The sequence below is a fragment of the Haliotis cracherodii genome, unplaced genomic scaffold (assembly GCF_022045235.1).
Source record: "Haliotis cracherodii isolate W230 unplaced genomic scaffold, xgHalCrac1.p SCAF_6, whole genome shotgun sequence".
NCBI lineage: Eukaryota > Metazoa > Mollusca > Gastropoda > Lepetellida > Haliotidae > Haliotis > Haliotis cracherodii.
In genome coordinates this window covers 10,482,254-10,506,793 of record NW_027266319.1, presented here as the reverse complement: position 1 = coordinate 10,506,793, position 24,540 = coordinate 10,482,254, and the positions used below count along the sequence as shown (strand labels likewise).

At 41.0% G+C, this 24,540-nt stretch overlaps 1 protein-coding gene and 1 pseudogene across 1 annotated transcript in view; one reads left to right on the top strand and one right to left on the bottom strand.

Annotated features, from left to right (window-relative positions):
- Window positions 1-1,227: 1,227 nt before the first annotated feature.
- Window positions 1,228-7,742, bottom strand: LOC139445520 (succinate-semialdehyde dehydrogenase, mitochondrial-like; annotated as a pseudogene).
- A 4,334-nt stretch (window positions 7,743-12,076) lies between these two features.
- LOC139445222 (uncharacterized) overlaps window positions 12,077-24,540 on the top strand; it is a 78,145-nt gene continuing 65,681 nt past the window's right edge. Inside the window, exons 1-9 of the mRNA XM_071226360.1 lie at window positions 12,077-12,130; window positions 14,014-14,264; window positions 17,647-17,719; window positions 18,187-18,297; window positions 19,159-19,283; window positions 20,148-20,331; window positions 21,308-21,376; window positions 22,335-22,557; window positions 23,149-23,261. Of these exons, the coding sequence (XP_071082461.1) occupies window positions 14,119-14,264; window positions 17,647-17,719; window positions 18,187-18,297; window positions 19,159-19,283; window positions 20,148-20,331; window positions 21,308-21,376; window positions 22,335-22,557; window positions 23,149-23,261 (1,044 nt within the window). The 5' untranslated portion in view covers window positions 12,077-12,130; window positions 14,014-14,118. The remainder of the gene's footprint in view (window positions 12,131-14,013; window positions 14,265-17,646; window positions 17,720-18,186; window positions 18,298-19,158; window positions 19,284-20,147; window positions 20,332-21,307; window positions 21,377-22,334; window positions 22,558-23,148; window positions 23,262-24,540) is intronic.

Genomic DNA, 24,540 nt, shown 5'->3' with positions numbered 1-24,540 from the left:
ATGGTCCAGATACCGATTGTTTTAATATCTATGAGTTCTACCTAGACGACCAAGGTGCCTGGACATGGGTTACACACTACAACTGTCCGCGGTCACGTGGGCTCCAGTCTGAGAAAGCTATGACATGCTGGACTTTCCCTGTGACGAAAGTGGTCAGTAGATATAGGGGTGTATTTTTCTGATCAGTTTGTTCCGAGTGTCGGGAAAAGTATAACCTTCCGTATTCATGGTGAAGTGTAAGAATGAGTTGCGGGTGCTGTCCACACCCAATGATTCCCCAGTCACCGTAGAAAGGCAGTTGTAGTGTCAGCCGAGGTCGTCCGGACGCATGATGTTATGTGTTCCTATATCAGAAGACACAGAATAGTTCTTGGATAGGGGATAGTGGTTACACAACCTCCAGTGGCAAAGGCAGCGAACCAGCATTTTATGTGGTAACTCCAGTAACTCCCGACATGGTTAAACACAATAAACTAATACACTAACGTCCCGTTGCAATCCTCTGTACACAATGCTCTAGCAACGGTTGTGGACTTGGACCCCGAAAATATGATTTCCTAATCTCAAAATACCCCATGCACTCGTCCCACACAGCAAGGGCTGAGTGATCTAATATCTGCTTACTTGCGCTTGTAGACTGCAAAAATAAACAACAACACTGTATTCAGCGAATGCGGACACTATACATGTAATACAGGCATGCACCAACCCAAACCGCTGTTATTTCACTATCTTCTTTCACATTCTCATAGTTCCATGTTTTTTGTTATGTAACGCTACACTTAAAAATATTCTCGCTATATGACGGCGGTCTGTATATAATCGAGTCTGGACCAGACAATCCAGTGATTGACCTCCTGAGCACGATCTTCGCAACTGGAATACGATGACATGCATCAACCAAGCCCGATCAGCCGATCCCGTTAGGTCAATGTGATGCATGGAGATCAAGGAAACATTTGCAGTTGTGGCGATTGATAGTCGTGCACAATAGTTGGTGAAGTAAATAATGCATTCATTCTTCTCCGATGTCACCTCATGTACCAAGACATTTATATGGAGAGAGAGGTTGATTGTCCGGAGCCGACTGATATGTCGATACTACTTTCCTTTTGGACTCGCTTTTATCACACCTCTCCAGCATTTGTCTTTTAATGTTGTTTTTTTATCCTACTGTGATTTTGAGGTGCGTGGATAAGCAACACGAGCCATGTTAGCACATGGCAATCATATACCTCCGATACAGAGATATTTGATCTCAAGGAACTCATCCATTCCCTATATGCCGCCCTCTCTTCCGAGACCCGACTCCTTCACTCCGCCGAAAGGCGCCTCCGTGGCGTTGATGAAGCCCTTGTTAACACCACACAGACCAACCTCCAACTTCTCTGCGACTCGCCAGATCTGGCTCAGGTTTCGCGAGTAGAAATAGCCTGCAAGATGACAAGAAAATTGATTGTACTTTTATGTTCAGATGTAAACGATTTAGTTCTTGTGAATCACAAAAACAAAACTAGCGCCAATTGTACCTTCCCTGCTTAGTCATATATATGAAATCTTAAAATATCAGCAAAATGAGCCACTCTGCATCAGCATCTTGCCCAGTGTGATTCCCACATGTGTACATACATTTTGGGCACTCAAAAGTGTTTTTATTTTCTTATTCGACTTACAACATCCATATTAAATTTTGGAGGTAAAATGCTCAACCCATTCAGTCAAAAGGTTAATATGCCTGTGAGCTTGTCAATGATGAATAGTCCCCCCTTGTAAACGTTTACAGAAAAAAGTTATAAAGTATAAATGAGAAGGAACCTTGGAGAATATAAACCTTATTTTCATAAAAGTGGTGCTTTCAGGGAATAAAATAACAAAGCTTGTTACAAAATTTGTTATTTCTCTTCTCCTCTTTTCAAAGAATTTAATTTTCAAAATGGATGAATTTTAATCTTTCCTTTCCCTATTGGTGACGCACTTGTAGAGATTTAAGCACATATGGTTTCGATGGTTGGTGATAAATTTCAATATTCAGGTGTTTGCTTTCTTTAATAAATTTTAGTTCAAACAAAACATGTAACCTATGGGTCAAAATCATTTGAAACACTATATCTGTATATCTATATCTGCAGAAACTTTTTGTGCCCGGTTAAAGACTTATTCAGTTCCTTGTTTTCAGAAGAAAGGATGGTGCCAGACAACAATAGCAATTGCATATCCACTATTGTATATGTGCTGCTTTTTATGGCTGTATACTACTCAAAAGAAGTTGAAGAACGCCCGATTCTTTCGCATCTGGTGTTCGACTGCCATGAGAGATAAACAATAGTAACATGAAAGAATTTGGCGCCATGAGAGGTTAACTCTAGTAATGTGAAAGAATTTGAGTGTTCTTTAACTCTTTCAAGTAGCATATATCAACAGATGACCCAACTCGATTAAAAAATGTTGCAAACCCACGATATTAGAATTCCCTTCCTGCATGTTTATTTTATCCAGTAGAATATAAAAATTGAAAGAAACTTGTTGCAGCCTGTGGTGTTGACTACAGCCATGTTTGCAACTTACTTGATAACTGCAGCAACGGGTCCAAATATCTCCTCTTGAGCACACCTCATTTCTAACGTGACATCGGAGAGCAGTGTCGTCTCAACGAAGTTCTCTCCCTTGTCTGACCTCTTTCCTCCACATCCCAGCCACGCACCAAGTCTCTTGGCATTTTCCACGATGCCTTCTACCTGTCAACAAGTGACGTATACTGCTACTTCTGTATCACAGAGAAAGTGAGTTTCTCAGCACTGGACACGATGCCTTCTACCTGTCAACAAGTGGCATATACTGCTACTTCTGTATCACAGAGAAAGTGAGTTTTTCTCAGCATTTGCCACGATGCCTTCTACCTGTCAACAAGTGACATCTACTGCTACTTCTGTATCACAGAGAAAGTGAGTTTCTCAGCATTGGCCACGATGCCTTCTACCTGTCAACAAGTGACGTATACTGCTACTTCTGTATCACAGAGAAAGTGAGTTTCTCAGCATTGGCCACGATGCTCTCTACCTGTCAACAAGTGGCATATACTGCTACTTCTATATCACAGAGAAAGTGACTTTCTCAACACTGGCCACGATGCTCTCTACCTGTCAACAAGTGGCATATACTGCTACATCTATATCACAGAGAAAGTGAGTTTCTCAGCACTGGCCACGATGCCTTCTACCTGTCAACCAGTGTCATATACTTCTACTGCTTTATCACAGAGAAAGTGAGTTTCTCAGCACTGGCCACGATGCTCTCTACCTGTCAACAAGTGGCATATACTGCTACTTCTATATCACAGAGAAAGTGAGTTTCTCAGCACTTGCCACGATGCCTTCTACCTGTCAACAAGTGTCATATACTTCTACTTCTTTATCACAGAGAGAGTGAGTTTCTCAGCACTGGCCACGTCGCCTTCTGCCTGTCAACAAATGGCATATACTTCTACTTCTTTACCACAGAGAAAGTGAGTTTCTCAGCATTGGGCACGATGCCTTCTACCTGTCAACAAGTGACATATACTGCTACTTCAGTATCACAGAGAAAGTGAGTTTTTCTCAGCACTGGCCACGATGCCTTCTACCTGTCAACAAGTGGTACATACTGCTACTTCAGTATCACAGAGAAAGTGAGTTTTCCTCAGCACTGGCCACGACGCCTTCTACCTGTCAACAAAAATACAAATTCATACTTCTATGTCACAGAAAAAGTGAGTTTCTCATTGGCGACGATGCCTTCTCCTTGTCAACAGGGGCGGTCGGGTAGCCTAGTGGTTAAAGCGTTCACGCGTCACGCCGAAGACCCGGGTTCGATTCCCGACATGGGTACAATGTGTGAAGCCCATTTCTGGTGTCCCCCGCCGTGATATTGCTGGAATATTGCTAAAAGCGGCGTAAAACCATACTCACTCACTCACCTTGTCAACATGTGTAAATACACACACCAGTCGGTGCCATTGTCCGAACCGAGTCTAGTAAAATTCTGTTCTGCTGAGATAGGGTTTCCCCAATGTGTTGCTGTGTTTGTGAAGACATCTTGGCACTATGTCATAATTTGGGCAGTTCACTCAAACATTGTATTCATACACAGTTTCAACGTGCAGATTTCGGTCGACTGCAGGATTTGCAAAGCATGTGTACCGTCAACTTGGCGTCGACAAATGTTTCCGATTCTTTTCATGTTTATAAATGAAGGTGCTCAAGTAATTTGATGCATTTCATGAAGTAAGACCTGTCGTATTACAATATATATCTTGATTATCGATCAGATCATCTTGAATGTAAGTGATATGAGAGGTGGAATCTGATTGGTCAATATGAGGATCATAGAAGGGATATACCTCCTGATGCCAACTGGTGGCGCTACGAGCGAGCCACGAAATTGAAGCCTAGTTCGGCAAGGGTGGAAACTGGACTATTATAGTCAGTTAACGCCCTTGCCTCGGGAAGATGATGAAATTATGTCTTACAAATCGATTATTGCAAGATTGTCATTAGGTGATAAAGATATTATTACCCTAATGTGTTTCTGTATTGTAAATATCATGTATTAGGAATAAACAAATTTGTATTTGTATCATGTTCGCCAAAAGCCCACATGATACAATTTTTATTCATAATATGGGATATTTACGAAACGGAAACACACTCAGCTTATAATCTCTTTCATCAAATTTGATCACATTTTGACAATAATAAAATCAAATTTTCCCAATAGGCCCCCTTACCTTGTCCACAGCTTTGCTGTTGATGAGAGGTCCTTGTGTGGTGCTGTCGTCAAAACCGTCCCCGACCCTTAGTTCTTGCTTCATGACCTCCCCGAGACGTGCAACATACCGGTCATACACTCCTTCCTGAACCAATATCCTGTTGGCAGACACACACACATCTGAGGAAACGGGAAATAGTGACGACCCATGCAGTTCAATTGATAAAAATTAAACGTTTGCTTCTATATTCTTGTAACAGTGGCAGTATAGAGGGCGCTATGGTCAAAGGGGTCAGTTACATCTGTTTAGCTATTTTGTAGGTACGCACATTGTCTGTAGAAAATAGGAAATTGTGACCATCTATTTCAGAACACCGAAGGTTGGATTCTGTGTTATCGACAGGTAAGAAGATAGGTCCTGCAACCTATGTTCGTCATAAGAGGCGACTCATTGGATCAGGTCGTCAGGCTCGGTGATTACATGACATTTATCCCAATTGCTTGGATCGATGCGCATAATGTTATTCAATGGATTGTCTGGTCCAGACGATCATTTACAGACAGCAGTGTTATAGCTGGAATATTCTGAGTATGGCGTTAAACAACAAAAAGGAACAAGTTGGGTCTTCATTTACTCAATGAGATATCATTTCACATGTTACAGCTAAAATGAATAGCCCCGACACTATGGACCAACATCCGCACAACTTAAAAGGATAGATGGCGCTGAACAACAAACAAACAAAACAAAACATTTTGATGGCCTTACTTGCCCACTACCTCGAAACTTGCTGACCATGGTCCCTCGGACTGCTGCCTCAATATCGCCACTGTCGAACACAATAAACGCCGCGTTACCGCCCAGCTCTAGCGAGACCTTCTTCACCGTAGAAACCGACTGTTTGAGGAGAATCTACAACAAAACACCACGAGGTCCAGATAAGCGAGGTTTCACAGTATATGATAAAAGTATAGCCTGTCTGATGGCAGATGGCAGACCCCAATGTACTCTCACCTTCCCTGTGACTGTGGACCCTGTGAAGGAGATCTTCTTGATGATGGGGCTGGGGCACAGCACGTTGACCACTGCAGGGGCGTTGTCACGGGAACTGGTCACCACATTCAAGAATCCGTCCGGGACGCCTGCCTCCTTGGCCAGCTGGGAGGAGGGAGAGAGGCCAGTGAAAGATTCTATCACTGCAACAGCTTGATTTGATTGTAAGGCAGAGACTTACTGATGAAACAGATTGCAGTTGGATTCTATTAAAACATAATATACAGTGTGTGCTAAATCGTTTGAGACAACAGCGTGAACATGGCCTCCATCATCATTTTCAGTATAATTTAGTTTTATTATATGTGCTGTTATTAGCTAAACTTACTAGACCAAACTGAATTTTACTGGATGAAGTCTAAGACTGAATACATACCATATTTTCTTGAGTATAGTGGGAACTCAGCAATATTCCATCTCTTTAAATCGAGTCTGGAACATTCAATCCAGTGATTGACATCATGAGGATCGATCCACACAATTGGAATACGGCAACATGCATTAACCAAGTCAGCGAGCCTGACCACCCGATCCCGCTAGTCGCCTCTTACGACAGGCATAGTCGCCTTTTATGGCAAGCATGACTTGCTGAAGACCTGTTTTACCCCGGATCTTCACGAGTATCCAGAGGACCTATATATATATTTTTAAAAATGCAAGGGGGCCTCATAAATATGAAAGGTGTGCCCTTTGCAATTTAAGTGGGCCAACAAGAATAATACCTTTGATCCATCTTTGAACTCGTTGAATGTCACTTCTAGATCTAAATAATGAGCGTTTACCCCTTCTTTCTCGTTAACTTTGATAATAACATTTTTCAAGCTTAATTTTTTTTATTAATCTTACGGTGACAAACATGTTTGTATGTTCATGTTCCGTGTGCTTATCTCGTCATCTGGTTTCATTTGAAACTAGAAAGGTCACAAACTGTAGACTCTACTTTCTCACGTTTTCTCACGTGATTGATATCATGAGAACCGATCCACGCAATTGGGATACGATGACATGCATCAACCAAGTCACCGAGTCTGACCATCCGATCCCGTTAGCTTACCACAAGCATAGGTTGCTGAAGGCCTATTCTAACCCGGATCTTCACGGGTTCTGCGGGGAAACAGGCGATGGAGACAAGACATAGAGGAGAAATAACAAACAATAAGAAGAAGAGGAGGAGGAGGAGGAGGAAGAAAACAATGCCATGGTGCACATCATGATCAGTCTTGACAAGTTTACTGGAACCTTTTGCGAATGGCCTAATTGAAAGCACTAAAAACTCTTTTAACCCACTGTAAGGAAGAAGGCTGGTTCTGATGCATCTTGTAAATTGTGGTTTGTTGTTTGTTTTCACCATTCACCATATACCTTGTACAAGTTTCTTTATCAAGTGTTTTACATCTGGTAACTGATGATGTTACAATGCCCTGTAAAGTTGGGTTTTGAACAGCATTTCAGTTACGTCACTGTATATCAGCTTATGTTGTAAGACAGCCTACAGTGATGTAGGTCCCTAACCAAGAGGAATTATGTTCCACTCGCATGTAATTTCTTCACCTAAATTCGCACAAAATACATCACTCTCGGTGAAAGACTTGCTCATGGTCAAATATGAACTATACACTTCCTGAAAACATTTAGAATAAGCCTATTTGGTCTGCTTCCTAAAAGAACACCGATGTCTAATTATCATTTAAATGGATACATCTGACAACTATCGAAACAATTCTGCTCCATTCTTGAATAATCTTGTTGTTGAAAATGCGTCGCAGACATACCTTGTCCTTCGTCAATATAACCATGGATAACTACATGAATTTATAAGAATAATCTTACTTTGGTATACTGAGCCTGACTTTGCACCGACCCACTGCCCATCGACAAATGCCTTGTCAAACAGGAAACTGCTGGCGCTGCGGACGCCTGACGCTGCAGGTGGGACTGTATCCATGGCGATGATGTGAAACACACGAAGCTGGGAAACTTCAAGGTGTCTGGACAAAATTCACGTGCAACAAACCTGAAAAGAAATTAAAATATCAGTAAGAAACCAACATTTAAAGATTGATTCAAAACAAAATTATTGCTAACGCGCAGAAAATCATGCATATTTCTATGATGAATAGCAACTAAGAACATGTTTAATGATGCTGCCTGTCATACTATTCCAAAGCATTTCTTTCCACCACGTTTGTTTGCTGTACATCATCAGGAGTGTGGGTTGGCTTTAATACCGCTTTGGATGGTATTTTCAGTCAGGTCAGGTCAAGTGAAATGGGGTTTAACGTCACAATCAAGATTATTGCTCAAATATCGCTACGCACGTGTATGCGCGTGGCTGCTTGTACTAGACTAAGGCCGGTTTTATAGTAATAGCCTCCTGAGATATCATTGTTTCACATGAATACCCCTCTCAGACAGGGGAAAAATAAGTACCATCTTTTAAGGTCTATTGGTATGACGCGCCCGGGGATCGAACCACCGACCTTCCACTTTAGGAGCTGAAGCTCTATCCACTACTACTTCGTATTTGTTGTTTCACTTCTAAATGCCATTCAAACACTTGAAGTACTTGTTCTACAGATGATTCCTGGTGACGTATCTGAATCTGTGCTATCACCCAAAGGGAACTGATGCAGCAAGGTTGGTCGACGCCACCACGTTGGCGGTACTGACGTTCAAAAACGTCATCTTCAGCCTTTTACCATATACCCCTGTGTGTCGTTGTACAAAACAACCTTAGTGCTACGACTGTCGTACGTCTATGTTAAGGTATTGGAGTTACGATCACCTTAGCTCTAAGATCGCTTTGTACAACGGCATCCAGGTGTGATTCTAGCAAAGAATGCGTTGATGGACCCTTTGACATGTGTAAGTTTGAATGTTTTGCTTTCGAATCATGATAAATGGTTTCCCTCTATCTCTCTCAAGTGTAAAGAACATGTATACATTTCCTATTACAGACTCCATGTCGTGTACCATGGCTTGGACTATACAATTTTATGCAACATTGCAACATGCATCATGGAGGTAGAGTGAGCAAAACAAATAAAGCATCATTTTGTTATTTTCCAAGATGTACACGTAGAATTTTCTCCAATTGATTTGTATTTGTGTGGATTAGATGTTCTGTGGACCCGTGAAGACCCGGGTAGAATAGGTCTTCAGCAACCCATGCTTGCCGTAAAAGTCGACTATGCTTGTCGTAAGAGGCGGCTAACGGGATCGGGTGACCAGACTCGCTGACTTGGTTGATGCATGTCATCGTATCTCAATTGCGTGGATCGATGTTCATAATGTCAATCACTGGATTGTCTGGTCCAGACTCGATTATTTACAGACCGCCGTCATATAGCTGGAATATTGCTGAGTGCGGCGTTAAACAACAAACAAACAAACAAAACACAAACACAAATACAAGGCGAACCAAACACAAGCAGGTTCCAGTAGTAATGTCTCCAATATTGATGCCACATTGACAAATTGCAAACTTGTCAAGTAACAGTACAGACTGGAATCCACGTCCTCGGAGTCAGGTACACGTACCTCATCGCCACATGAATTAATGTTAATAAAGCGACAAAACCATTTCCATATCCAATAGAAATTGTACGATTCCGACAATATAATGAGCATGTGTTTTTGAATCGCTATCAAATAGTAATGATACCATGTGTTCGCGAAAAGGTGAGCGTATCCTGTCCCTGTTAGAACACCTTATCAAATTAACACATATGACTTAAGCACAGAGTATTGAAACAGGAAAGTGCTCAAAACCACGGATATGCTCCGAATACGTAAGTCTCGTAAGTCGCGCAGGCTAAAAGTGTTACCAAGCCCATGCACTCAACTCTCAACCCACAGGACGAACAGCCACAGAAAACCAGTAAAACCATGCACTTCCTCCATGATGTTTAACGCCGCACTCTCCTTCTACAGCGCTTGGCTGTCATAACACTGAGTGTCAATCCGCCTAAGTGAGTGAGTGAGTTGGGTTTAACGCCTCTTTGAACAGTATTCCAGTTACAACGCGGCATGAAATCAGTATTAAAAGATTGAGAGTGAGTGAGTATGGTTTTACGTCGCTTTTATCAATATTTAACAATATCACGGCTGGGGACACCAGAAATGGGCTTCACACATTGTACCCATGTCGGTAATCGAACCCGGGTCTTCGGCGTGACGAGCGAACGCTTTCACAACTAGGCTACCCGACCGCCCCTAACAGATTTAGAGATATCAGTGATATAATACAAGGCTGATGTGTCACATAAGTGTTGTATTACTGAGTAGAACGGATTATACTAAACATATTTGTATCGCGTATGAATATGCCGTCACCTGTAGCGTGACGTATTAAGGAGAGCCATCATACACCTAGATTATTATACAGGTCGAAAGATAGCGATTGCAAATCAACAAGGAAATTGCTTATTTTGGATTATGTGGTCAGAGAATGTGGCCTGTCTGACTTGAGTCAAACGTTCCCCAACAGCTTGGACTGGTGCTCATGCTGTCGACCACTGGCTTGCCTGGTACAGACTCGACCGTTTACAGGCCTTATATATATATGACAGTATAAGCTGTGTCATCTTTCGAATATAAATCAGATCCAGAACTTCAGCAATCCATGCGTGTTGTAACAGTCGACCATGCTTGTCATAAGAGGCGACTCTGGTGGTCAGGATCGCTGACTTGGTTGATGCATGTCACTGTATCCCAATTGTGTACATTGATGCTCATGACAGATCACACCAGGGCATCAACCACACAATACATCAACACACAGCGGGAACAAACTAACTCAGGTAATAACATTGATGACTGTCTGGGCATTCATGTTTATCAACGACCACCTGTTATATTCTTACCTGAAGCTCGAACTGTCGCCAAGAAAAGGACAGTTTACAGGTGATCTGCCGCTTATCAGCCGTTAGATATTCCGCGGTTTGGGTATAGAATTCGCTAACGTCCAAGTCTTCATGCACTCTCCGATGAACACAAAACTTTAACCTCGGCCTCTAATGGTTAAAAGTGTAAATATTCATCCTGTTTGGGTCCACCGTGGACACATATTTGAGAACTGAATACTGAAAAGCCACACCTGTCTGAACGTGAATGATGCGCTATTGTTATTATCATGTATCACACGTACTGTATTATTATGCACAACAATGTGAATCGTCAGTTAAGGCTTCACTCCTGAATATATGAATATTATTCCAACTTAATTACTTACCTCCAATATACACATCCTGTATTTTGTCTCGTTCGCTCGTCAGTCCGAAGGCCCATGTTCCCGAGTACAGTGCGTGAATAAAGCGAAAAAAAACTTTCCATATCCAATAGAAATCTCTGCATAAAGCAGGGTCGATTGTACAATTCCGACTATATCATGAGCCTAGTGGTTAAAGCGTTCACTTGTCACGCCGGAGACCCGGGTTCGATTCCCGACATGGGTACATTGTGTGAAGCCCTAGTTTAAACCATATGTTGTACCACGTGTTCTCGTGGGTTTTTTTCAGGTGAACAATTGGCTTGCCTTTGCATGTGTTTGTGATAGGTACCACCGATGGGGCAGGATACGCTCACCTTTTTGCTTCACTATTTCAGTCATAAACAAACAAATGTGTGGCGGTCGGGTGCCCTTGTGGCTGAAGACTTCGCTCGTAACGCCGACATGGTTAGCAATGTGTGAAGCCCATTTCTGGTGTCCCCCGCCATGATATTGCTGGAATATTGCTAAAAGCGGTGTAAAACCATACTCACTCACTCACTCACTCACTCACTCACTCACTACAAAGCCTAAGTAAGGGGAAACACTCACTTTGGAAATTTGAGGAAATACTTGACTACCTTCTTCTTTAGAATCAACTATCAACACACATTACATTTTTAAATACACTGTTTGTCTCGCTTAACATTTTATAAAACTTTGCAACAGAAGACATTGACTAAATTATCAGAGATATAAAAAATACCTCGACCTTTAAACATGAAATGATTTCTTTGTAAACGCATGCAATCATAGTCAAGTCCATAGTGCATATTGAATGATGAAGATATGGTTTTGGTTTCATTTGTTTCCGAAATGAAATGAAACTGTGTCTTTTTGGTATTTATTCAATATTTCAATAAAAGAAAAGCAAACCATTTTTAAAAAAAGATCACCGTTGTTGTGTGTTTGAACCCGTCTTCGAGATCATGTGCGAACAAGAAAATCAAGCTGATGCAGAATCAAGGACACGCTTTAGAGTTACGTCCCTTTGAGAACTCTCACGGTGGTTGCCGAGCGACTGGACGCACTTGATGAAAGTAATGTTAAAAGAAAGTATTGTGGTGTGTTTATTTTTCCCAGTTTCTTAGTGTTATATGATAGAAATCACCTTGAATAGCATGCCAAGTATGCGATTATGTTTGTGAAATAGATTTTAGTGTGTTTGGCAGAAAGAGCAATATCAGTTGGGTGTCAACAATAATCACCTACTCACGTCACGAACCAAGGATCTTGCAAAAAAAACTATTATTGATACGTTTAATCATCACTGTTCATTATTATTTCATTCAGTTCATATTTTGTTAAAAAATGCAATGTCTCTGTATCTGTAGATTATGTTACCCTAAAAGTCATGCCATTACTATTACTCTATGTCAATAATGGTTTCAATTCCTGGGTCTGACTTGATTAGTCCATTTCTGTGTCATTTTGCAGTGGAAAGGAAATGATACAACTGACTTAATAATATTTTCACAAGGCTTTCACAATATATCCTTATATTTTCGGATTATGATGAATGCCAAAGTGTCAATCTATGCAGTTATGTTTGATGATGCAGATAATTTATTTTTTACCTAACTGTGCGTCAGTCAAATTTATAATGGCAATGATTTTTTCAGGGTTTTAGATCATTTTATTTTGCCATTTTTAGATTGTTATCCATGTTGGATTGTTCTAATGATGCTTTTTTCAAATTTGGTAACAATATCAAAGAATGTCTTATGAAAAGTTGATTAGATCAATGTCAAATTGCTTAAAGGGACAGTATGTCGATGGTTCCATGTGTTCTAAATCTTGCATAAAAATAATTTCCGAGTGTGATGTCACATCTTAAGTTCATGCACAATTTAATTGTTAAACCAAAATACTAATTGTCAGATTTATTGGATTAGTGGCCAGTTATCAAGGCCAAGATTACAATATAAATGCCTCGGTTGTTTGAAGCCATTTCTTTGTGGCCAGCCTTGTAGCTATACCTCTGCCACATCATCACATCTTACACAGTCCATTCAAGATATTGCATAATTTTCATCTACACATTTAGATCAACGTATGTCATGAAATGTTTAACTTTCATTCAGAAAATATCCTGAAACTTGAAAAATATTTAAATATGTGGATGATCCTTAACTTACATTGGTTGTACAGCTCCACAAGCTGTCATCGAAGCCCTATGGAAAGTTAGCGATACATCGCTTTGATGTGTGAAGCTGTTTTGTCATGCATCTCCCTGTTGCAGTTGAAGTAGCAGATCTACATAATTATGCAAAACCATATGTAAAGCGCACCAAAAAGCTTGCATTGTGTTCGGCTGTTCTTATTTCAGAATAAGAGCGTTTGTTTACAAAAGAGATAAAAGTCTGGTGACGTGATCAGCCTACACCCACGGGGTGGTCACTGGAGCGGGAACTCCTCTCATAGAATAAGGCGAACAGAGCCGAGCGAGCTTATTGGTTATCTGCATATATTTACAAACATAACTTCAGAAGGGTCCACGCACTTGCTCTTTTATTCCATTTGTCTCAAGCAAAAGCGCTCAATATACTTCATATTTTGGTTCAGAGAATATTACTGATATGTAGCCATTGCTTCAGTGCAACAAATGTTTCACTGATGAAAGTCAAGGAACCTGTCATAATCCTAATGTCAACCTGTAAAGATGTGGGGCCCTTAGATTCATGGGAAAATAGGTCAACCCTATTGTTACCCTATCTGGCGCTCGGCATTAAGGGGCTAAAACAAGGACTGGTCGGCTTGGAGTCTGTATACTGTGTCTGAGTGGGGGATTCATGTTAAACTGCGGCATGGTATCTCAGTGTGCTAGCACTATAAATCAGCATCAGTCTGGACTAGTACAAGCAGCCGCACAAACACCACACGTACATGCACGATTTGTTATATGTGAATAGATATCAAGTGTATCATGTTTAATCTTGCTCTTCAGATTGCTGACATGAAGTGAAAGACATGCAATATCTACCAGCCAGACAGTGACACCAACCCCCAACTACAGCTGATACTGACTGACCAGACACAACACTGATCCACGATGGAGTTAGAAGAAATATACCAACCCTCCACTAATGACAAGGTCACTGACCTTGAGAAGGACCTCCGCACTGAGTTAGCGGACCTGAAGAGTGAACTCGAGGAAAATGAAATAATTCATGGAATCTCACCCAAGTTCTCAGTCAGGTACTTTTATGAAACAAGTTTTATTTTTGTTTTGTCACCCTGACACTGATTTAGTTTGTTTGTTTGTTGTTTGAGAGCACAATCAGCAATATTCCAGCATAAGGACTGCAGCCTGTAAATAATTGTGTCTGATATTACACCTAATGTCCCTCACTGTCACCAGTCAACTGTCAAGTTTTTACTTCTTGATACTTCTACGATCACAATTGCAAAAGAAGTAACGATTCTTACTTTAAGCGTATTCTATGATAAATGTAACACCAAACACTAATTACTAGAGAAAACAGGTAGTGAAAATGTAAATATTTTCATCCATTGCGGCAAACTTGACATTGCCACAGATAATAGCTCATGCAAGTATCATGATAGTATTGTATCGTAAGCAAGGCATCGTGGCACATTTGGTGTATTGTCCCAGCCCTACAGACCACCTGATCCCTGTTGTCTTTTACAACCAGGATAGGTTCTTCAGAACCAATTCTACCCTGGAATCTATATGTCACAGACAGCTTACTATAAACAGAGTCATCAATGTGTTCACCCTTATGCACAGGGTTCATTTCCAACATAGGTGTACAGATAACTTGCATGTGATTCTGTGGCAACTGATTATCTAACCAAGCAATTTATGTTTCCAAAACCCCAACAAAACAATTAGTCCATACCCACTAATGAAGTACTTTTGATTACTGATAATAAAATAGTGAGTGAGTTGGGTTTCAACAGTATTCCAGTTATATCTCGGCGTGTCAGCTTGATGTGGGAGGAAAGCTCGAAGTGATGCAGGTCTCAGACGTTTACCACTTAGGTGAAACCCATGGGCATGGGTATGGTGCTGACAAACCTAGAAACACTATCGGGGCAAACCGGGATTCAAACCCACAATCATAGGTTTCTGGTGTGCCCAAGGGATGCAACTCTGCACAGCAAATTATGGTGCCTTAGATGACTGGGCCACAGGCATGTGTTGTAGGGCTGGGACGGGTAACTCGGGTACTCGGGTCAGGTGGGTACTGAGTAGGACCTGGGTACCCACAGGACTACCCGGACCCGTGAATAGTCACGTGATAGATATTGTTTAATCACAAATACTATCTAAAACTCTATGGTCACTATCTAAGTACATTTTGCCAGGGCTACGGTCAAACTTTTCCAAATCGGACAGTTTGAGTACCCAGGTTGGGTCGGGTAATAGGGTAAATTTTGACCCGTCCCAGCCCTAATGTGTTGCATTATTGCAATGAATAATGTCACTGATGTTGCATTGTTAGGCGACTAACTGGATCGGGTGGTCAGTCTCGCTGGCTTGGTTGATGCATGCCATTGTATCCCAATTGCGTGGATTGATGCTCATGATGTCAATCACTGGATTGTCTGGTCCAAACTCGATTATTTACAGACCGGTGTCATATAGCTGGAATATTGCTGAGTGTGGCGTTAAACAACAAACAAACAATGATATTAATGTAACATAATAATGGCAGAGGAGCTGACTGGTGATGTTTACTAGTGATGTCGGTTACAACTTATACAAGGTGTACCCTGTGTGATTGTGTGTCATTGCGCTGCAACAGTGGAAGTCACTGCTTGGGCAATCAGCTGCATGTACTAGTTTGTCTGGTGCTGACATGATTATTAATTTTACAGACCTCGATGGTATACATGCATTGAATATTGTTGACTAGCTAAAAACAACATTCAAACCATGTATCAACCAGTTTACCTTTCACAGGTGTCAGAGATTCTTTCAACAAAAAACTCTAGTCCAGGACAAACGGTAACTTGATTTGGCCTATCAAACTGATTACAAGATGAAAATAAATTTCTTGGTGTATTGCCTTCGTCGTGAGTGAGTGAGTGAGTATGGTTTTACGCTGCTTTATGCAATATTCCAGCAATATCACGGCGGGGGACACCAGAAATGGGTTTCACTCATTGTACCCATGTCAGGAATCAAACCCAGTCTTTGGCGTGACGAGCAAACGCTTTAACCACTAGGCTACCCGACCGCCCCCCCCCCTTCATCGTGAAGGTGAATGACAAATAATTCCCGTCTTTCTTGATTGGTAAAAGTCATTGTATACCTTGGCGGAATAGCAAAAAATATTTTCTGCCTCTGACAAAATCTGAAAATCATATGGCTAGTTAAATATATTTTTTAAAAAATAGAAAAAGTCTAGTTAAATATATTTCATAAACAAATAGAATAAGTGAGGTACTCATTAAAGTGTTGGCTTGACAGACCCAGATTCATTTGCACAGGGCGGCACAGGTGGCCCAGTTGTCTAAGGCGCCGCGATTCGCTGTGCAGAGTTGCGTCCCTTTGGCACACCAGAAACCTATGATTGTGGGTTCGAATCCCGGTTCGCCCCGATTATGTTTCTAGGTTTAATTTGTCAGCACCATACCCATGCTCGTGGGTTTCACCGTAGTGGTAAACGTCTGAGACCTGCATCACTTCGGGCTTTCCTCCCACATTAAGTTGACATGCCGTGAGATGACTGTAATACTGTAAAAAGTGACGTAAAACCCAACTCAGTCACTCACTACTCAAGGCAAGTGAGTTAACTGACTATAAAAGTCCAGTTTCCACCCTTGCCGAACAAAGCTGGGATTAAGGAGTTATTTTTTGGCTGGACTAATTAACCAATGCAAAGTCCAATCACAATCGCATAGCGAAATTGACTAACTCGTAATAGCCACTGGTGGCGCTACAATCGAGCTCAGAAATTCCAACCTTGTACGGCAAGGGTGGTAACTGGACTTTTCGAGTCAGTTAACTGCCTTGCCTCAGGAAGATTATTGGGTCTATTGGGTATTTTCTTAAACAATTCTGTGTGAAATGGTGTTTCAGGTGAGTTTATAGTCATGTGCTGCCCCAAGTGTGTCACAAAAAACGAGACATGTTGCCTTTTCTATGCAGTATTCACTACAGTAGAGTTTGTTTGATAAGTGCAGTCGATCGATAAAATAATGATCTGTAAACAAATACAGACACGTAAGTTACATTGGGTAATCAATTACAACTGTGTTATACAACTGTGTTTTTGAAATTGTTCATGAGCTTTTGTATGCCACCAAACTAAAATATAACTGGCTAATGGTGTTCTATGTTGCATATATCACCCATGAAGATAAAGCCATTCAAGGTTAGAAGTGGTCTTCAGCAACACATGCTTGTCGTAAGAGGTGACTAACGGGATGACATGCATCAACCTAGTCAGCAGGCCTGACCACCTGATCCTGTTTAAGTCCCCTCTTACAACAAACATGGGCATAAGCTGAAGACTAATTCTAACCCAGATCTTCATGCAATTCTGTGTTTCCCTTACACTAACAGCACACTGAGAGAGTTCTACTCATTTCTTGCTTGCTGTTTCAGCTCAGTGCCGATACCTAGCAGTGTGGAGCACTTCCGCCGTGAGAGAAAGATGATCATTAAGAGAGCCATGCAGGTGAATGTATATGATATTGATGGGCCAGGCCAACTCAGTTATGTCTGTTTTAATTTTAACCTTAAAAAAAGAGGAAGAGGCTCAGTTTTTAATGATCAGAGTAGCCTCCCTTTGTCTTTTTTTTTAGGATCACCAGCTAGAGGTTTTGCAAATTAATTTTTCTACTAGCCTTTTACCCATAACCCATCTGGAAAGAAAATAACCAGGGCCCACTTGCTCACAGCGATCTTACCGCTAAGATGATCATAACTCACATACTTTAACATAGGCTTACAATAGTCGAAGCACTAAGATCGCTTTGTGCAAGTGGGCCCTGCATATCAGTTAAAGGAGTCATTAAGTTGGTATGACCTGTAAATAGGTAAGTGTCTGAATGCTAACTTTTGTTAATGGTGGAACCCTGTCTGTTTTGGCAACCATGTTTCTTTTTGTGCTGATGCCTACAAAGATGATGCGTCCATGTTCAGGTGAGCGAGGCCCAGCCACTGAGGGTGCAGGCTGACCTAATGAAGACGGAGATGATGAACGCTGAAGCCCCTGAATACACCCCACAGAGTCTTCCGTTGCTTCTTCATCAGGTAGGAGGACATTCCATGTATTTCAACCTATTGAATGCCCCAAAGCAGGCATTAGCCTGGTGGATGGGATGTCACGTCAGAGCATTGTTTACAGTAATAGATCATGACATTATCCATTGTTTTGTGTTATAGAATTATTTGTGATGGTGTCAGAAAAAAACATATTTGTCTGTCAGAAGAATAAGACTATTATTACTTATCTTGACATACAGTTAAATACAGTTTGTTTGTTTTCTTCATATATGTTGGGGGCGGTCGGGTAGCTTAGTTGTTAAAGCGGTCGCTCGTCACGCTGAAGACCCGGGTTCGATTCTCGACATAGGCACAATGTGTGAAGCCCATTTCTGGTGTCCCCGCCGTGATATTGCTGGAATATTGCTAAAAGCGGCGTAAAAACCATACTCACTCACTCGCTCATATATGTTGTGTTCATCTGTTAATTGTTTTAGTTATAACCAATTGCTTACTGTTTCTGTTGGATATTATATAGGATTAGATTTGTTTAATTTTGTTTTGGGTATTTGTCCACATGACCCGTACATACTTGGTATTGTTGCCTGAAGTCAGTCACATCATAATACAAATCTGAAAAACAAAACTCAGAAAAGAAACTAATGTTTTTCTTCTATAAAACCTTTTGTAACAATGTTGTAAGCAGCATTATGTTTTGCTAGTGTTTCAGGACATTTCAGAATTGTGATGGGGGGGAATTGATGATTTGCAACAGATTAAAGAATTGACTTTAATTAATTTTTTTTAAATTTTATTATCTTATTTTTTTATAATTTAGTTTTTAACTTTAATGAGATTGAAAGCAAATGTGGCCATGTGCTAATATGACCAATATATTTGTGTGTTCAGTATTTCACGGAACGTATTCAGCAGCTGGTTCAGTGCAAGCACCTGCACATGCTGAGATGGAAGAGATTCTGTGAACATACCAGCACTATTGAAGCCCTCTACCCACTTTATCAGAAGAAACTGAGGTAAGCTGTCAACATGTCCTTCATTTATTTTTTCTATTGGGGATATGGAGGAGGTACCGCAGGCCAAAGGAGCACAATTCACAGTGTAGAGTTGTGTCCCTTAGGTGTACCAGACTCCTGTGATTGGAATTCAAATCTTCAAGATTCACCCTGATTATGGTTCTCTGTTTGTCAACACCCTACCCATGCTTGACAGATTCCACCACAAGGATATAGTTGTTTGCTGTCATCTTATCTGGTGTATGATGTTGCTGGTCTAACCTGATCTGGTGTATGATGTTGCTGGTCTAACCTGATCTGGTGTATGATATTGTTGGTCTAACCTGATCTGGTGTATGATGTTGCTGGTCTTACCTGATCTGATGTATGGTGTTGTTGGTCTAACCTGATCTGGTGTATGATGTTGTTCGTCTAACCTGATCTGGTTTATGATGTTGTTGGTCTAACCTGATATGGTGTATGATGTTGTTGTGTCTAGCCTGATCTGGTCTATTATGTCGTTGGTCTAACCTGATCTGGTGTGATGTTGTTGGTCTTACCTGATGTGGTATATGATGTTGTTGGTCTAACCTGATCTGGTGTGATGTTGTTGGTCTTACCTGATGTGGTATATGATGTTGTTGGTCTAACCTGATCTGGTGTATGATGTTGTTGGTCTTACCTGATGTGGTATATGATGTTGGTCTAACCTGATGTGGCATATGATGATGCTGGTCTATCCTAATCTGATGCATGATGTTGCTGGTATAACCTGCACTGGTGTCTGATGTTGTTGGTCTAACCTGATCTGGTGTATTATGTTTTGGTCTAAAATGATCTCGTGTATGGTGTTGTTGTTCTAGCTGACCTGATGTATGTTTGCAGTCACATCCTGAACGAGTACCACGACTGCGTGCAACGCGCCCAGCGTCTCAGTGTGGCCCGGGAGAGTTTACTGGAGGGCAAGGACACGCCCATCACCGCCATCAAGATGGAGGACCTGCTCATCTATCTCCGCTGGCTCATCTGCAACCTCCACTCTGTCAAGCAGTTCAACCAGTACCTCAGGGTAAACACACGGGGGAGATACAGAATCGTTGGATTCTGTTAACAGGGTTGCTGGTCACCTGTCATTGATGTAGTGGCCATTTAAAGAACAATCTCATTAAGATCAGATCTTAGTTCTAGCTGCCGCTATACAAAGATTCATTACGGGTCACGTCAGACCGACCTTTTGCAAACTCTGACCGACCAATGGAATTACTGACAAGAAGTCGACATTAGCCAATCAGAAGGCAGCTTTCTCATGCTTTACGGCACTAATTTCAAATTTGCGACTACGCTTCGAAACATATTTTGACAAATTCTCGCTTTAAAAATTTAAACCTGAACAAAAGCACATTCTCTAATGGCATATATATGGTCTAGATTGTATAGATTCAGTCGTTAAACCCGTAACTATCGTTTTAAAGTTTTCGAGGCTGCATGATTAGAAATCACATTCCGACTGTCACTTTCATGATCTGGTAAGCGACGCTCTGATTGGTCGGATGAAAGGTCATTCTGACGTGACCTCTAATGGGATGTCCTCAGATCTTTGTTTAGCGATAGTGAGAACTAAGATCTGATTTTAATGAGATTGTTTGAAGAATCACAAGCTCACAGAACATGATGATGGCTGTCACACATTTCTGGCTCAACATGAGATTGTCATTATATAATTTGTTTAATAATACCATTTGATTATCGAAAAGGTGTTTCTCACATTAGAATTGAGAATCGCCGTACACTGTCTTTTTGTTGTCGTAAGGTTAGCAGTGAATGTTTTAAGATGTAATGCAGGATAAGTATACTAATGTAAAAAATATTTAGATTTTACTAATATTTGGACTGCTATCATCAGGATTACCAGTAATTTGTTACATTTTCATCAACCCAGATCTTTTTCAAAGTTTTTGGTATAGATATTTTCCCAAAGAACCCTTGTTTTGCTGCAGTGGGGATGTTTAAGACATAGATACTAGATCTCCTGCATGTACTTACAGGTTCTCCAGTGGTTGCCAGTGAGTCACCAGACGGAGATCGCCCCTCCAGACCTGGACAAAGTTGAACAGGTGAGGCTTGATTTGTGTACTGGAACTACTTCTGTTGAACTTAACTACAATCTGTTTTTATACTGAACTGATTCAAATTAAATAACTGTTTTTTGCATAACACTTACCCATATATTTTATCAGTGAAGTTTGAATATATTAACTACCAATCCCTTTAAGGCAGTTTTCTGATATGATTATGGACAACAAATCACAATTCGGAAAAATATCTATCAACCTGGAAAATACTCAGAAATAATCTATTCTTCTAACTTAAAGCAAAAAATATAAACCAATGCTTGTCATAAGAGGAGTCTTACAGGATGGGGTGGTCAGGCTCTCTGACTTGGCTGATGAATGACATTGTATCCCATTTGCGTAGATCGATGCCCATGATGTCATTCACTTGATTGTCTGGTCCAGACTGAATTATTTACAGACCACTGTCACATAAGCTGGAATATTGCTAAGTGCGTCACTAAACAAACAACAAATAAGCAAACAACTGAACTGCTCTTCTAATACCTCCAGTATTGTGATGACTATAGTACGTATTTCAGTTCCTGATAAGAGGCTACACTTTCTCAGGATGTGTATGCAATAACAAAATGAAGCATTGTATTTCTGATCTAAGCTTAAAAATGAAACTTCTGGGACCAAAGTAGCACATTATTCCGGTTGCCAAGTTGTCATAGGCACCAGAATATACTTTGCAGAGTTGCATTTGTTATGAGTGCCAGGAACCTGTGACCGGTCTGAATCCCAGATTTGCCCTGATTATGTTTCTGAGTTTGTCAGCTCCATGCCTTGTGGGTTTCACCGAACATGCATCACTTCGTGTTTCACTCCCACAATAAGCTGATATACCCTGATGTAACTGAAATATAGACCAAAGCAGCTTACAGGTCAACCCTCTCAAGATATTCCAGGACATTCAACAGTTGACATTTCATCCTATACTCAAAACACTTTTTTTCAGGAGGAGATAACTGGTGCTTCCCGCTTCGCATCCCGTTATGATGATGGTATGGGCCTCTTCCCTGGAAGTCGTCCTCGCTCAGGACCCGCATCCAGACCAAGTTCTGCTGCTTCCAGCCGCTCTGTGTCAACCCCCATCCCTGCCCCACCCCCCATCAACCTCACCCTCCTCTCCACCAACCCCCTCGCCTCGTCCTCCATGCTGTATGCTGCTGCTGCCTCAGGTCAGTGATTGGATGTGGGGCTTTTCTAGTTAGGTTATTTATCAACTACAGTCAAACTCCTGTAGTTCTCATAGGTTCCCTTGTACAATCATTGTTAACTTTGTACTACAATGATTTAAAGTTAACCTTAGACATAACTTTAGTGTGGATGAATCTTCAGGTCTAGTGTAGAAATGGTGCCTTTTCATAGTGTTGGATTTATAAAAAAATATATATGTGAGTATCCATGGCAAGAACTTTGACTTTGACTGAAATTGGGGGTAATGCTCGTTTCTGAAGTAGTACTTCTGTACTCCAAACTTGGCACACAGATAGTTCTAGTGGTGAACTGGTGCCTTTTGATAGTTTGGGATCATTTAAACAAATATTTGTCAAGCTTCCATGGCAACATATATTTATTCACAAGTATTTACCATTGTGGGGGATATTGATGACTTTGTCCTCTTGTTCGGATACTACAGGGATGAGGAGGGAGAAGGGTCCTGTTTGGCCCCCAAATTTGCATAATTTAAGGGGAGACTGGACTCGATTCACAATAAATATACAAACAAATTCATGTGTACTATATGGCTGTGGTTCAATGGTTTCCAGGAGGTGGTCTGGCGTCAGATGAACACAACCTGTGTCTTCCCCGTCATGTGACCGACGTCGACGCCTTGAAGCCACAACTTGCCTTCCTGGTCAACATCTACGGCATCCAGTTTGTGAGTGACAGTAATGGGGTCTCTTTATTGCAAGTTAACGGGAATTAGATCAGGCAATCTCATTAAAATCATATCAAAGTTCTCGCTGCTGTTAAACAAAGATCTGAGGACATCCCATTACAGGTCACATCATAACGACCTTTCATCCAATCATGCTTACCAGATCACGAAAGTGACAGTTGGAATGTTTTTCTAATCATGCAACCTCAAAAACGTCAACACGGGGTATTCCGAACGACAGTTACGGCCCCTACGACTGATTCCGTCAAAAGTCTATCTCTTCCATGAGATAAACATTTGAACAGAATAAGCGTTTCACGGTACGTGGGAAGCACTGCCATACAATCTCAACCATTTAGAAGACATTCCGCAATGTCCGTTTGTTCAATTTTCAAAATTTGAATCGAGACTGTGTCAACATATTTTTCAAGCGTAGTGTGAAATGGAAGTCGCCAGGTTGAACTGAGTGCCATAAAATGCTTTCTAATCGGCTGATGTCGGCTTCATGTTAGTCATTTCAGTGGTCAGTCTAAGTTTGCGAAAGGTCGTAATGGGATGTTCTCAGATCTTTGTTTAGCGACAGCGAGAACTTAGATCTGATTTTAATGAGATTGTAGATCAGGAAAATTATGAGATAACTTTAGAGGTGCCAGGGTGCAACAGTAATATAGCAATGTTGGACTGAAGGTTAACTGCAATCAAGACAAGGAACATTTAACATGGCAATGCATTTGATTGAATCAGTTGGGTTCAACTCCATTTTAAACAGCAATATGGTGTCTGCCTAATTTGGGAGGAAAGCCATGATGTAGATTGTTTGCCACTTTGATTGTTTGCTTATAGTTTAATCGCATTCAGCAATATTACAGCTATATGACGGTGAAATAATCGAGTCCGGACCAGATCAATCCATACAATTGGGATATGATGGCATGCATTAACCAAGTCAGCGAGTCTGACCACCTGATCCCGTTAGTTGCCTCTTACGACAAGCATAGGTTCCTGAAGGCCATTTCTAACCCTGATCTTCACAGGTCGTTTGCCTCTTGGATGGACTCATGAGCTTGTTGCTGACAAACCAAGAGCTAAACATGAACAGCAGATCCTGGCAGAACAATGGGAGGCAATTCAAAACTCTGTTCAACATTTACATTACACCTCTTATAGATATTTGTGACTTAACTGTGTTTGTTTATGAACATAAATGATATATACAAAGATATATACTATATATACTACTCAAAACATGCAAAAGAAGTTAAAGAACACCCAGTTCTTT